A 16,162-nucleotide genomic window follows, 5' to 3' on the forward strand; every position below is an offset into this window, starting at 1 on the left:
GCGATCGTGAGGATTCGTTCGTCTACGGTTGGTTCGGCTTCATCCGTTCATCTTCTTCATGGATTCGTTCTTCTTCCTTGCGGGATTTCAGGCAAGATGACCGCTACCCTGGATCTCACTACTATCATTGCTATGATAGTTGCTTCGTTCTATCGCTATGCTGCGTTACCTATCTTTTGCTCATCAAGCCATCCCAAATTGCCATGAACCTCTAACCTTTGACACCCTTCTTAGCAAACCGTTGTTTGGCTATGTCACCGCTTTTGCTCAGCCCCTCTTATAGCGTTGCTAGTTGCAGGTGAAGTTGAAGGTTTCTCCATGGTGGACAGGATTTTTGGTTGGGATATCACAATATCTCTTATATTATTAATGCATCTATATATTTGGTAAAGGGTGGAAGGCTCGGCCTTTTGCCTGGTGTTTTGTTCCACTCTTGCCGCCCTAGTTTCCGTCATACCGGTGTTATATTCCCGGATTTTGCGTTCCTTACGCGGTCGGTTGATTTATGGGACCCCCTTGACAGTTCGCTTTGAATAAAACTCCTCCAGCAAGGCCCAATCTTGGTTTTACCATTTGCCTCACCACCACCTACTTTTCCCTTGGGAGTCGCTCTCTCGAGGGTCATCTTTATTATAGCCCCCCGGGCCAGTGCTTGTCTAAGTGTTGGTCCAAACTAGAGCACCGTGCGGGACCATTTCCTTGGCAACTTGGATTCGTCGGTTCCTGTACGCTTCGCTTATCCGGTGTTGCCCTGAGAACGAGATATGTGCAGCTCCTATCGGGATTGTCGGCGCATCGGGCGGCTTTGCTGGTCTTGTTTTACCATTGTCGAAATGTCTTGTAAACCGGGATTCCGAGTCTGATCGGGTCTTCCTGGGAGAAGGTCTATTCTTTTGTTGATCGCGAGAGCTTGTCATGGGCTAAGTTGGGACACCCCTGCAGGGTATAATCTTTCGAAAGCCGTGCCTGCGGTTATAGGCAGATGGGAATTTGTTAATGTCCGGTTGTAGATAACTTGACACCAGATCCGAATTAAAACGCATCAACCGTGTGTGTAGCCGTGATGGTCTCTTCTCGGCGGAGTCCGGGAAGTGAACACGGTTTCTGGGTTATGTTTGACGTAAGTAGGAGTTCAGGATCACTTCCTGATCATTGCTAGCTTCACGACCGTTCTGCTTGCTCTCTTCTCGCTCTTATTTGCGTAAGTTAGCCACCATATATGCTTAGTCGCTGCTGCAGCCTCACCACTTTACCCCTTCCTTTCCTATTAAGCTTTGCTAGTCTTGATACCCGTAGTAATGGGATTGCTGAGTCCTCGTGGCTCACAGATTACTATAACATCATGACGCGAGAGCGATGCTCATAGTGGTACAGGTTTATGCGATGATCATGACGCGAGAGCGATGCTTGCTTGCGTTGAGTTCTTCTTCTGCTTCTTCGATCAGGGGATAGGTTCCAGGTCGGCAGCCTGGGCTAGCAGGGTGGATGTCGTTTGAGTTTTCTGTTTGTGATTCATTCGTAGTCGGATGATGCTCTTGTGTATTGTGATGTTGTATTCATATGGCATTGTATGCCTTATGTATGTATCCCCATCTATTATGTAATGTTGATGTAATGATATCCACCTTGCAAAAGCGTCTCAATATGCGGGTCTATCCTTTGATGGGACCTTCAAGTTCCTTTTGGATAGGGTCGCATATTGGGCGTGACAGCCCCACCTTGCCCTACGGAGTCCTCTTTAACATGTTGGTGTTAGCCTACGTTGAGGTGCAGTAACCTACTTCAAAGCAGTGCACGTTTCCTAAATCTCCATGAAACTTCACAACATGCCTCCGTAGTTCATGGTTACGTAGAGAGAAATTGCATTGATTCTAACGAAATACAAACTATAGTGCCCCACAAGCCGCCCTCTCACTTAATGCTTAAACTTAGCTCCAATTTGTTCCACCTAGCTCGTCGATCCAAATTAGCTGACACGGTATTAGTTTAAGCTGGTAAGCAGAGTTTAGCACCGTATCGATATGCACAATGTGTCAGACTGCCAATTCAAGATAGACAGTGTTACATTAGATGGACTAATCAACTCGTGGATCTTTCACGCCTGGTCAGCTCATTGATCCAAGCAGCTGGCGGTGCATTTAGTTTACTTCACTTTGTATTGAATGGAAACACATTGTCTCTTGAATGGACTAATGAATTCACAAGTCTTTCACAGTACATGTACACCTGCTACCTTTTTTCTGGTTTATTGGCCTCCTTCGTAATTTGTGTCAAATTATGACCATAGATTTAACTAAGAAAATTTTAAAGCATGTCGCGAAATGTTATATCGTTGGATTCGTAGTTGAACATAGTTTCGTATATTATTTTTTTATTATGTATAACTTATATTTTATTAGTTAAAATTATGGTGAAAATATGAAACTAAATACGAGGGGGCTGATAAATCAGGACAGAGGCAGTACCGACACAACATTTTTACAAATTTTTCTATCTTCGCATTCGATAAAATAAAAATCAAGCGCCAATCCGATGAATGATGGAGGATGAGAACGAAGGGTAGATGAGAGCGGCCGGCAAGTTCAACAGCAACCAGACACTTCCGAGGGCTTACAGGTGCTTGCGCCATTCCTAGCTCAAATAGTAGGAGGAGTAAAGAGAAACATATGTGAGGTGTGAATGTGTATATTATACTTGGTGTTTTGCAATATTTTTTTAATTTGAACAATCTTTCTAAACAACGTAAAACCTGAAACTAACGCTTGAAAGTAACAAATGGTAAGTTGGTAACCAACCCAACACGGGACAAAGTCGACCGAAGGAGATCAATAAAATGCAGTCAAAGCCTTAGAGCATTCCAACAGGCGCTCAAAAAAAGCTTCACGCACTAAAAAATTGTTTTTTTGGCGTCGAACAGCTCCAGCAGAAACTGTAGCGCTAAAAGTTTTTGGGTGCGCGCTGAAAAACGCTATCGCGTGCAGCATATTTTTGGCTTCGGATTGGGCACGCTTCACAATTTACACTGTGTTCTTTTTGGGCGCGCACTTTTGGGCTTCTGCTAAAGCAATGTTGGGCCCGGCGCACTAAAAGTGCTACAGTGACGCGCTAAAACTATTTTAGGGCGCGGAATTTTTGTGCACCCGTTGGAGATGCTCTTGGGGGGCGCCGGTGGGGGGGGGGGGGGTTGAAAAACAGCATGGGTGGTCTTGTCGCGGCCTTTCTTACAACATCTACAACTAGACACTTTACCTCCCCCCTAAACGCCTGGGCGGAACTCTGTACTGCTATGACTTGATTGTACTCTATACTGCTATGTTTGATGCCTGGTTCGTTGCTTTATAATATAAAGCGGGGGAAAACCCTTTTTCGTAACGTCTGGGCGGAACTCGAGTGATGGGAACAAAACTCACGGGATGCAAAAAACGTAAATTCAGAGGGAAAATGGTGGCCCATTGTGGGATGAAGAATCCAATGAGATCTTCTCCAGTCTAATCCCAGTGCTTCGAAAGACACACAACATAATTTAATCGAGCGCGCATAGGGCCACAGGCATAGCGTTTGAGGACGTAATTTGTAATAAAGATAATGCACGACAGAAGAGGCACAAGCACGTGATGCATAGCGTGTGATGCATGCGAGAAGGAGACGAAGAACAGTGAGAGAGACACAACAAAGCCACCACTTGCTTAGTCTTCTCTTCTCTTGCCGGAACTCTAGCCACCGGCACTCATCTGCGGATGAGGCCACCGGACATGTATGACCATGGCGGCAGCTCCTCATCCGGGCCGCGCGCCAAGGAGGAGATGCAGCCAGAGGTGGTTCTCTACACGGCGTCGGCGTCGCGCCGCAGGGGTCGCACCTCCACCAACCTCTACGCCCTGCGCGCCCTGCTGCGGGGCTACGGCCTGACCATGTACGAGCGCGACGTGTCCAGGAGCAAAGCGCATCGCTGCGAGCTCAAGTCGTTGCTTGCGGCTCGGGGCTGCGCCTTCTCCCTCCCGCAGCTCCTCGTCGGTGGCCGGCTCGTTGGCTGCCCTGACGATGTTAGGAAGCTGCACCGGGCTGGCGGGCTGCGGCCTCTCCTCGACGGCGCCCCAAGGCCGTACGCCGCCTTCGTCTGCCAAGCCTGTAAGAGGGTTGGCTCCGAGCCCTGCCCACAGTGCAGCGAGTCCCGCAACAACAAGATGCTGGATCATGGCATTATTGCCGACGAGCAGGACACAGTTGTCCTTTTTTATCCAACCCAAGGTGACACTTTTTTTCTCTCCTTCCTTTTTTATCCCTCTATACTGCTATCTCCTACAAAAAGAAAAGAAAAGAAACCCGATCAAGACTGAACCTGCTTAGAGCCGTTTCCTAGCTGCTGTTATTTTCTTATAAGTTAGCAAAAAATAAACGGCCAGGACATGTGCCTGTTCATTTCTTGGTTGAGCTGATTTCTCCTCTTTTTTTTTTTGGTTGAGCCGATTTCTCCTGTTAGTTAGTTAGCTGAATAAGTGCAGCCATGGTGATCGCGGCAAGTGCGCACACCTAGCTCACGTCGAGCATCGTGGGATGACACGACAGGTAGGCTCAGCTTAGGCAGAAAATTTCCTTCTATACCCAAGGCCGTACGCCGCCTTGGTCTGCCGAGCCTGTAAGAGGGTCGTCCTTTTTTATCCAACCCAAGGTGACACTTCGCTTCTCTCCTTCTTACCCTTTCTTATGATGCTTAGAGCCGTTTCCTTTTCTTGATGCTGACATAACTTGATGTAATCATTCTCTCTACATCCAATGATGCACCCAACCCTCCATTAATTATGTTAACCTCAGCCCTGCTGCTGTTATTTTCTTCAGTTAGCAAAATAAACGGCCAGAACATGTGCCTGCACATGACTTTTTTCGGACTGATTTCTTCTGTTAGTTCGTTAGGTGAATAGGCGCAGCCTTGATTGTTGGAGCTGACCGGAGCAGCTCCTTCTTCTTCCTCTAGCTGCCTCTCACACCTCACATACCAACAGAGGTCTTATCTTCTCCTCTAATCTCTCTAGGATCCTAAAGACTAGGCTTATGACGCCCATACAGGTACAACCTCAACGTGACCAACAGCCTATGAGTAGTGCAGTCTCATACTAAGACAAACAAACACTCTAAAAACAATTGCAAGTCTAGATTAGTGATAACATTGATCTGGTCACGGGATGGCATGACGTGCTGATCACCGCAAGTGCGCACACCTAGCTCACATCAAGCGTCGGGGGATGGCACGACCGGTAGCATCAGCTTAGGCATGAAATTTTCTTGTAATGACAATATAAATAACAAAGAAGAAAATAGAAAATCAGTAAGTTTTATACTGCACAAAACCTTGTCTCTCTCCCATTTACAATTGTTGTTGTACCATTATCTCTGCCACAGTGGTAGGCTCGGGCCATCAGCATTGTCATAGACACCATCCCTGGGCCAAGGTTTTAGTGGGGTTTGAAAGAAAATCATTTTGGCCATGGTCGTTCTAACTAAATATATATATATATATATATATATATATATATATATATATATATATATATATATATATATATATATATAGTTGTATAAAAAGACATGGAAATCTAAAGTATTTCAGTTACCATCTACTCCTACATACTAGTGGTAAAGAACATACGACGCCTTAGTGAAGCTGCGGGGTTGAATCTAGAATTTAGCGATATTTTTTCATGTACTTTTTTTGAATTTTAAATTTATGGTTTATCAATTCATCCAAAATTCACAACAAAATATTTTGAAATTCATGAAATTAGTCATCAATAATAAATGAAATCTAAAACATTGGTCACAGCAGAGGCAACCACCTCCCACGTCGATCTCTCATCAACACAATTCTCGATGCTAATGTGTATGAATTACATCAAACAGGTGACTGCTGCCACTAAAAAAACTTGGTGACCGGTACTGTGTGTGATTTTGCAAGTGCACGGCCTGTTGACCAGAGTGGAGATGGGTGTCGTCGAGTGCACCAACGGCATCATGGCTATTTTTCGAAGCATACCATACCACTAGCCACGCTTACCATAACTTTGTGTCTAATTATATATTTTGCACCAATATCCATCAAAAAAATAGGAGCTTGTGTTGGTGACACCACCAGGCCGCTAACGCTAGAGGCTCCTTATCTATATCTCCTCCTCTCACCATTGTCGATGCGCTACCGGGCATAACCTCCATGGTGGGTGGCGGCGGGGCTTGCCTCAGACGAGGGGCGTGGGAGGCCCTATCTTCGTGGGGGCCAGGCAAGGCAGAGTTGAAGAGGGCAGTGTCCCTCAGCGTGCTTTTGACTAGCGCACCGTAGCAACAAATGGTAGCTCACCCTACTCCATTGTCTTCCATTCCTGCAGCAGCAACATCAGCCGATGTTTTTGTGCCGGTATCCAGGCTACTTCGACCGTATTTTCCCGTGGTAGTGTGTGTGGACACATGGCAACATGGTGTCAGCTTTCATAGCCGATGTCTGAGGACATCCATCAACAACGATTGTAAGTGGAGCTATGCAGTTGACGGTTTCATGTCAATCTGGCGGGTGGAGCATGTGCAGATCGGCTAGGGCTTCATGTATACAAGTGTGCCGTCTGTGATGCATGTCCTATAGATAGCACCCCCAACCTCCAGGTGGCATGGTGCAATGGCGCCATTGGCCCCCGCATCCAGCTAGGCTAGATTGACAAATACGGTAGGAAACTCGCAGATGGTGATGAGGCAGTGACTAGAAGCGACGAGGAGGCACCCCTGAACATGCTTCCGGCGTTTTCTCCTACATTTTGCCCCTCCTTATGTAGGCCAATTTGTTGAGCATCAGTGCTTAGCTTTGCTTGCCATCACTGAATAATCAATCATATATGGTTGTGCACATCAACATGTCTAGAGGGCAGGGATTGATCTACATTTAAAAAAAATAACAAACCAACAACTAACAAAATGCCTAGGATACGACCCAACCGGCCGCGCGCCACCCGCCTTCCACATGTACAAATCGCTTGGATAAAACATTTAGCAGATTTGTAGTGGTGGCTTGTGTTTTAAATACTCCATCTGTTCATAAATATAAAATGTTGTTGTTAATTTTAATATAGACTACACATAGACTCAAATGAGTCAACAAACACACTAAATCGTGTCTATGTATATCCGATTTAGAAAAAAGTTAGAAGATCTTATATTTGTGAACGGAGGGAGTAGATATGCATAGCCACCTTAAGAAGGTGGTCACATGAAAACCGAAGTAGCTCTATTGACCCAAAACAGAGGCTGCACAAGGAAAAAGAAAGTCCAATAGTAATAACATATTAATGGAGAAACAACTTCTGTGATTTTGAACTACATTTGAATTTCTAGCTTTGTTGTTGTAGTTTGAATGAATGTAGTGTATAAACGCTTGTAATTACCCTCCCTCATAGTATATGTAAACGGTTATAACTCCCGCTATGATCGAACACATTGTCTCCCAAGAGAAGAGTGCACTTCAAAATTGTGCCTATGAAGACATCAAACACTCGAGAACAAATGATCCATATCGATATACAAGAGGGCAAAATTAGCCAGTTAAAACATTGTACATAGATTTGTCGCTTGTCGACATTGCATTCAACTAACTAGATGATATAGATTTGTTCGAAAAGGAGGATTACCACTGGCCTCTGCATACCAGGTGATATAGATACACTAGTTGCTGTGGGAGGTGCATGTGCCATACTTGTCGGTGGGGGTGGATGTCTCGGTGTCATGGAAGGCAGCACAGGTGTCAGCCTCCCATTCTGAATGACTGGAACGAACTCTCAAGCCATCCAGGCGACCAACTCATCGCCTATGCTTGCGCATTCACCCACCTTGTTCATGGCACACTCCATTGGCAACCACCCTGTTTTCTCTTCCAAGACTGGGCCGGGCGGACCTCGTGGCGGGGATCCCAGTCTTGGCTAACAGTGAGGGCACAGGGCTGGGGCGGCTGTGGCATGTACTCCCTCCGTCCGGAAATACTTGTCGGAAAAATGGATGTATCTAGACATATTTTAGTTCTAGATACATCCACTTTTATCAATTTCTCCGACAAGTATTTTGGGACGGAGGGAGTATTAGGCAGTGTCGTCGTGTAGCTTCCGCATGGTCAGGCATACAATGTCATCTGCTAGTATAATACACACGTTCAACTGTGCAAAATCGTGTTAACTTTGTTCGATACAGTTCAGACAATAATTTTTCTGTGCGAAATGTAAAACATATTGTGCACAGTTGAGCTCATAAAATCATGTTCAATTTATCTCACACATGGTTTATTTATCAAACGTTGTGAGGTGCCCACCAACACCACACAGATTCATCCGTTTAACCTGTCGGTAAGACATTGCACACAATTGCTTACTAGTGACCGTGGGCGATGTGCAAACCATCACACACATGATTTTTATAATGTGTGTCTCGCCATGCATTGTTCATCACTAGCATGTGCGATTGGGTTTTTTTTTTGGGGGGGGGGGGGGGGGGGCTTAACAACACAATTTACACTGCTGCAGGCATAGGTTAGCAAAACGATAATAACACTAGATGAGACCCGACTGGACATCACAATTTGCGCAAGCTAATTAGGTAATCACAAATTTGTTGCCCTTATATTACAGAGTAATTGTCTTTTCCGAAAAGGGGAGTACCCCAGCCTCTGCATCAGAAGATGCACACCACCAATTTTATTAAACATGAAAACAAGTTCAAGTCATCGAGTACCAAACAAAACTAAAAATAAAAATAAAACACGACCACAACGGGTCGGAGACAAGATTACATACCTCATCCACATGTTCTACGAGTGGATCGTCGGCCAAACTGGTTGAATAAACACAGTTGAGCTTCTGTCTTTTATGAACTTTGTCTTTGCCTGTGTGTGTGTGTGTGTGTGTGTGTGTGTTGGTTGTGGGCGTCCTATCCATGCAGACAACGGGCGTGTGCTTATTGTGCTTGTATCCTTGATGCTTCATTTTGAGTCAATAAAGTCTACTCTTTCTCAAAAAAAAATCTATAAGCAACTTGTTTGTTCAGCAATTTTAATGTGTTAGTGGATATGATGAGTGAAGTGTAAAGTACAAAATCCATATAATTTGGCTTTTCTGAATGTCAGATATGTGAATAGAAATAGATGTGAGTGTGACATGTACTGGTAGTTATGTATTACATGCAACATCTATTGTGTAAATTAAACCGTTCTTTCTCGTCTATGTTTTTTTCAGATGTTTCAATAGGAGGTAGAGGCAGAGAGATGAATGCCAGTACCAGTGTTTCTCTGGGTGCCATGAGACCCCTACTTAAGAAGCTTGACATGATGTTAGGTCCTCATGGATGCAAGCTGACCAAGTGGGTCAATGATAGGTCGCAGCTCCTCAGAGATGATCTTGAAGAAATAGGCTCATACCTTGAAGATATGTTAGAGGTGGAAGACCCTCCCCTGGCGGCCCAGTGCTGGAAGAAAGAGGCACGGGAGTTATCTTATGACATCCAAGATTGTATTGACAACTTTGTGCCCCCTGAGTCTCTTGGCTACAAATCTGACCACAAGATGACTCGTGTTAAGATTCCCAAGAGGCTCAAGTGGCAGAAACAGATCGAATATGCAGCTCCTGATGTGTCAGGACATTTTATCTCCAAAACCATTTGTGTTGATGTCATTCGTGCTCCCAGGAAGCACAAGTGGTACCAGCAGATAGTTGAAAAGGTATCAGAATTCAGGATCTATGCCCGGGAGGCGATCCGACGGTACGAGAGGTACCAGCTCCATTGTTGTAGCACCTCGGCGGCACGTAGATTTTCAGCCATTGGGCCTATAATGCCAATGTCGCCACTGCCTTGTGAGAAAACTTGTTCCGGCCTAGTAATTGATGGTCGGATGAGAAAGTTTATCAAGTCTTTGTCTAATGACACGGATCAGCAGCTCAAGGTGGTGTCTGTTCATGGATCTAGATGTCTTGGTAAAACAATGCTCGCCAAAGTGTTGTATAATAAAATTGGGAGGATATTCCATTGTCGGGCTTTCGTCCGGGTGTCCAAAAAGCCTGATATGAAGAGGCTTTTCCGCGACATGCTATCACAATTCCAGCGGAAGCAGCCCCAAGGAAGCCAAGACGCTTCTGATGAACTTCGTGTTACTGCTGAAAATATCAGGAATTATCTACATGGCAAGAGGCACTTATATGCAAATCATATGTACAACACTTATATTGCATACTATGTACTTATTTTCCACATGGTCCAGAATCACATGTACTACATTAAATCACTACAGGTTGCTCTTTTGTTTTTGAGAAAAAAAAGGCATGATGATATAGTCAATTTATGAAAAGTTGTTTTTCAGACAAGCTTTGCAGTGAGCTAGAAAAGCTTCAGTACATGCATGTGTCGAGTCAACGGACATTAGTATTATTCTTCAAGTCAGCACTAACTTGATGCTGGCAATAACATTTAACTTCAGGTTAATACCATAAGTCCTGGACATGTATGGACTAAAAATTCATTCTTTTCTAGCGTACCTCACACGTAAATATGACATGCGTGCATTCTTGACATGCAGGTATCTAATCGTTGTTGATGATTTATGGGATACAGCAGCATGGGATGTTATTAATCAGCTTTTCCCCAAGTGTAGTCAAGGAAGCAGAATAATAACAACTACACAGATTGAAGACGTTGCATTAGCATGTTGCAGCGATGACCCAGAACAAGTTTTTGAGATGAAACCTTTGGATGATGATCACTCAAGGAAGCTATTCTTTGGCAGGATTTTTGGCTCTGGAAATCGTTGTCCTGAAGAATTCAAACAAGTTTCAAGCCAGATTGTAGAAATATGTGGTGGTTTGCCGCTAGCAACAATCAGCATAGCTAGTCTGCTAGCAAACCAGCCTTCCGTATCAATGGATTTATTGACACACATACATGATTCGCTAGTGTCTTGTTTGTCATCAAATTCAACTTCAGAAAGAACGAGACAAGTACTGAACCTCAGCTACAACAGCCTTCCTCATCACCTCAAGACATGCTTGCTCCAACTTGGTATGTATCCAGAGGGCTCCATAATCTTCAAATATGACCTGGTCAGGCAATGGGTGGCTGAAGGGTTTCTTGCTGCAAGTGAAGGACAAAACATGGAGGAAGTTGCAGGAATGTATTTCGATGAAATTGTTGACAGAAGATTCATCCAACCTATGTCTATCAACTTCAACAATGAGGTGATGTCATGCACAGTCCACGACGTGGTACATGATCTTATAGCACACAAGTCTGCAGAAGAGAATTTCGTTGTGGTAGTAGATTACAACCGAAAGAATTTGGCACTTTCTCATAAGGTCCGTCGACTGTCTCTCCAACTTGGTGATGCAAAATATGCCAAGATACCAGCAAACATCAGAAAGTCACAAGTACGTTCACTTGGAGTTTTTGGATTATCAGAGTGCATGCCTTGCATTGGAGAGTTCAAGCTTGTTCGTGTTCTGAACCTTCATCTATCTGGCCATCATAATGGTGACCAAGACCTGGCTATAGACCTCACTGGGATATCCGAACTGTTCCATCTTATATATCTGAAGATTGTATGTGATGTCTGCATAAGACTTCCAAACCGTATGAGAGGGCTGCAGTGTTTGGAAACACTGGATGTTATGGATACACCAAGTGGCACTTATGTTCCATGGGACATTATATATCTCACGCGCTTGTTGCACCTCAGTCTTCCTCCTCACACAAACCTGCTGGATTGGTCTGTTGGTGATGATATGAGCCTTTGCAAGCCGAACCACCTGCAGGATCTTTGCATTTCTATACCGCCTTCTTCAGATTACGACCATCTGTACAGAAACATGAATGCTCTGGATTGTTTAATGTATGAACACGGCAGCCTGAAAACTGTAAAACTGGTGGCTCATAGATCGTCGGCTAGCTATGGTGACGCTTCAAGAGCAAGAGTTGGCTGGATTTTAAATAGACCCAACCACCATCTCGAGAGATTTGAGGTCTCAGCTTACAGCCCCGTCATATTTTGCAAAATGCGTTTGTGGAAAATCCAACTTGACAACCTATGCATTCTGAAGATTGCAGTGGATGGACTGTCAGTAAATGATGCTGATATCCTCAGAGGGTTGCCTGCCCTCACTGCTCTGTCGTTGTATGTGGAGAAGTCACCTAATATTAAGATAATCTTTGGCACGGCTGCTGGATTCACAGCTCTCCAGTACTTGAAGCTGAGGTTCATGAGTGGAATAGCTTGGCTAAGATTTGAAGCAGACGCAATGCCTAATCTCTGGAAACTCAGGCTCGTTTTCGACGCCATCCCCCAAATGGACCAACGACTTGACCTTTATTCGGAGCCTGGCCAGTGGAAACAATATCGACATGGTACTGCATTAATCAGCATCGACCATATGACAGGCCTTAGAGAGGTTTCTGCCAAATTTGGGGGTGCAGCTGCTGATCTGAAGTATGTGTCAAGGATCGGCGTAGTTAGTAATCATCCGAGCAATCCTATAATTGACGTGCAACTGGTGGATTCTGGTTCCCGTGGTGATAAAAGGTAGTGCCAGCGGCGAGCTACATGCTTGTTGTAACTCTTCAATTCTTGTACGTAATTAACTGTTCATGGTTGTTGTAATCTGCAGGATATCAGGAAGGTCACCGGAGTCCACTTCCTGCCTGCTGCATGTTCCAGGTATACTTTGCTAACAAAGACAATTTGCCATCATGCTTCAGGTGATAAATTACCCGTCAATTAATTTGTCGAGTTTTGTCAGGAGCGGGAGCTGATGGTGGTGGAGAGGTGTCATGGAGCAATATCATTGGTGTGATAGGTCGTGACCTCTTCATCCATTGCCTCCACCGCCTCTCCAGGTGGGAATATGGCACCATCGCCTCCCTGAACCACGATTTCAATTCGGTGGTTCGCAGCGGGGAAATCTACCGCCTGCGTCGCAAGAATGGGGTAGCGGAGCATTGGATCTACCTCCCTGGCCGTAATCCCCACGAGTGGGAGGCTCATGACCCGTCCACTGGGCGCTGGATCCATGTGCCCAAGATGCCACCTGCTCAAAACGTCATCTGGGATTCGCTGGCTATAGGAACCGAGCTTCTGCTGTTTGGGGAGGGCTGGCGGATGAGATATAGCATCCTTACCAATTCATGGACAGGGCTAGTGGATGAGATGAACACCCCGCGGTTCTCGTTTGGATCAGCAAGTGTTGGCGAAAAGGCGTATGTCGTGGGAGGCGCTGATTATTCTCGTAATGTATTGAGCTCCGCAGAGATGTATGACTCAGAGGCACATACTTGGACACCCCTTCCCAGCATGAATAGGGCTAGGTACAAATGCTCTGGCGCATTCATGGATGGCAAGTTCTATGTGATCGGTGGTCTTAACAGTAGCCACGAGGTATTGACATGCGGTGAGGAGTATGACTTGAACCGGCGGTCATGGAGGGTCATCGACAACATGTCTCAGGGGCTCAACAATATAGCCATGGGTGTTCCTCCGCTCATTGTAGTTTTGAAGAATGAGCTTTATGCCGCTGATTACAGTGAGAATAATGAGTTGAAACAGTATGATAAGCTGGACAATAAGTGGACCACTCTTGGAAAATTGCCTGTACAGTCTAAGAACAAAGATGGCTTGGACATGGGTTTCCAAGCGTGTGGTGACCGGCTGATCGTAATTGGGCCTCCAAAGAATTCTAGTGATGAAAAGGTGGTTGAGCTTCATTCATGGACCCCGGATGGGCAACCGCCTGTGTGGAATTTGTTTGCCACACGGTCATACAGGGGTAACTGGATTGCGAGCGCCGTGATGGGTTGCTGAGTTGGTCTACTGAATAAAGGTTGCTGAGTTGCGCCTGTGTGGCTTTTCACTGTTGATGATTCAACTTTGGCTGCAACAGAGGCGCATGTCTTCTCTATTATCCATCAGGTGCGCACCTCATATTCTGTAGTCTATTTCTTTTTCCCCAGTTCGCTACATGATACTGTATGCTTTTGTTCACTTCTGTTATCACCCTCTGAATGGTAATGATATTATTTGTGATGGTCAATTCATGGATTTGTTTGACTGATACTGTGTTTCTTTCCATATTTCCATGTAGTGGCTGCTGGAACGTCTGCCTCTGCCTCATTCTCAAGTCTGCTCAAAAAGAGAAGACATGTATGAGTTTGGACTTTGGAGAAAGTGCCAATTTGGTTTTTGATTTGCTAGCTATGATTTTCTTGCTTCAATTTGGATTCCGGAAATGTTACTGTCAGTTACTATGACCCAAATTTATCTCTACCGTAGCATGCTACTATCAGTTATTTTTGAACATCAAATTCAATCTGTATCTTGTGTTCTTTTCTGTTCAAAATTTCTCAAACTCTAAATAAATAAATTTATTTGGAAAGGAGCACATGAGTATCATTTCGTATTCGCTCAGATGAATATGATCGAATATCTTCTCGAAACGGTTGCATGGATTTCATCTTACACGCACAGTGGCAACGTGTCACAAGACTCGCAAGCATGCAATGCACCTAGCGAGTGCGGAGTCCTGACCACAAATTGGTGGTGACTCTACTATCACAACTACTGTAAATAGTTCGGATTGCCTCCTATGTACAGATATCCTGTAGCTAAGAGAGAATGGGCGATGGAGAATCGACATTTTCGCAGACGTAGATATCGCTACTGCTTTTGAGCGGGCTCCGGTCCAGTAAGACAGCAACAAAGATCTTCTCAGGATTGAATGGCCCAGATTCATGATCCCTTATTTTGGCTCTTCCATCTCATGCCTTTAGTGATGGACTGTATCTTCGCTAACATCTCCACCGTACCCTTGAATATCGCACCTGCGACATCCGCCCCAGAGTCCTTCTGAAGTCTGAATCCCTTATCCCTCAACTCATTTCAATCATGTCTTCTGTATTGAGGGGAAAATAACCAAATATATGGCAAGGTTTTTCGGTACTGTTCAAATGCACCTGTCCTGATGTATGTACAGTTCAAATGCACCAGTCCTGATGTATTTCTTTCCTGCTGCATTTATATGCTTTGCAGTTTGGTTGCTATAAGAACGCTCGGATTAGGTAATTAGCTGTTTCCATAGTATTGTTCGACCTCTACAAAGATCTCAGACAAGAATTGCTTCTGCCTGTATCCACTTTAGGCCTTTCTGTTCAATCTTCATTGCCAAGCTATGTATAGTGCCATTGTCTATTTTGTGGTCTGTACTCAGTTAGCATCATTTCTTGTGAGTTGTGACACTTAACACATTGTGATGGTGTATAAGATGATCTTCAGTCAACTGTTTTGAAATGGTATGCGGTAGTTTGAGGAGGCAACATCTCTGTCTGTTCCCAAGTTGACCGGACGCCTGAAACCTTAAGCTACATGAAAGTATTCAGAGTTGAGAAAACAGAGCAAATGCAGAGGAAAGTGCTACAGCTCAAGAGACGGACAGAATTAGCAGCATCGTCATCAAGGGATCTCCGGCAGGTAAGCTTCGCAACTCAACTAATGATGATGATCATGAGACAGAAGATATAGATAACACTGATGGTCCAAATGATTTTGCACGTGAAAATGGCACAAGCACTACCATGGCAAGTTTTAAAAAGAGGATGGAAGAAGTGGCAGTTTAAGAAGATCAGCAGATGGAAGATGGCTCGCAGGTAATTCACACAAACCAATTGTCTTAAATTCTTCTAGTGCCCTCCTGTTAGTGTGGCTATTAAAACCGAGGCAAAGTTAGGAGAGTTAAATAAATCTATTCAAGTGATGAGTGATATGGAAGCTGAATATTTGTGGAGTGTGGTTAAGCTGCACACTGAATATTCAGATCGGTCCTATTTCATTCGATGATGTATGTAGTTGAGCTGTAAAGTGACCTAAATCTATGTGTTTGCTGTGCTTCAGAAACAGTGGACCAGTAATTCCTTTTGCACCCTGTTTCTGAATATTTGTGGAGTGTGACTAAGAACATTCAGGTTGTTTTCTGCTTCTTCAATGATTTGTCTATTTAAATTTCTGAAGTTTGCTGGAGAATGTTAGAGATTTGACGGTTCTTGGAGTAGTTTCTCTAGTTTGGACTATCAGGAACCTGTGTTGTCAGTTCTACTTTCTAATGATGAATTGGACTCTGTC

At 44.5% G+C, this 16,162-nt stretch overlaps 1 protein-coding gene across 1 annotated transcript; it reads left to right on the forward strand.

Moving 5' to 3' along the window:
- The first annotated feature begins 3,722 nt into the window (after positions 1-3,722).
- On the forward strand, positions 3,723-13,852 carry LOC123088606 (disease resistance protein RGA5). The gene is made up of 5 exons (XM_044510824.1): positions 3,723-4,248; positions 9,252-10,200; positions 10,586-12,577; positions 12,663-12,712; positions 12,795-13,852. Exons 1-5 carry the CDS (start codon positions 3,738-3,740, stop codon positions 13,850-13,852), a joined length of 4,560 nt encoding a protein of 1,519 aa, XP_044366759.1. The 5' UTR covers positions 3,723-3,737.
- The last annotated feature ends 2,310 nt before the right edge of the window (positions 13,853-16,162 follow it).

The sequence above is a fragment of the Triticum aestivum genome, chromosome 4A (genome assembly GCF_018294505.1).
Source record: "Triticum aestivum cultivar Chinese Spring chromosome 4A, IWGSC CS RefSeq v2.1, whole genome shotgun sequence".
In the NCBI taxonomy this organism is placed as follows: Eukaryota; Viridiplantae; Streptophyta; class Magnoliopsida; order Poales; family Poaceae; genus Triticum; species Triticum aestivum.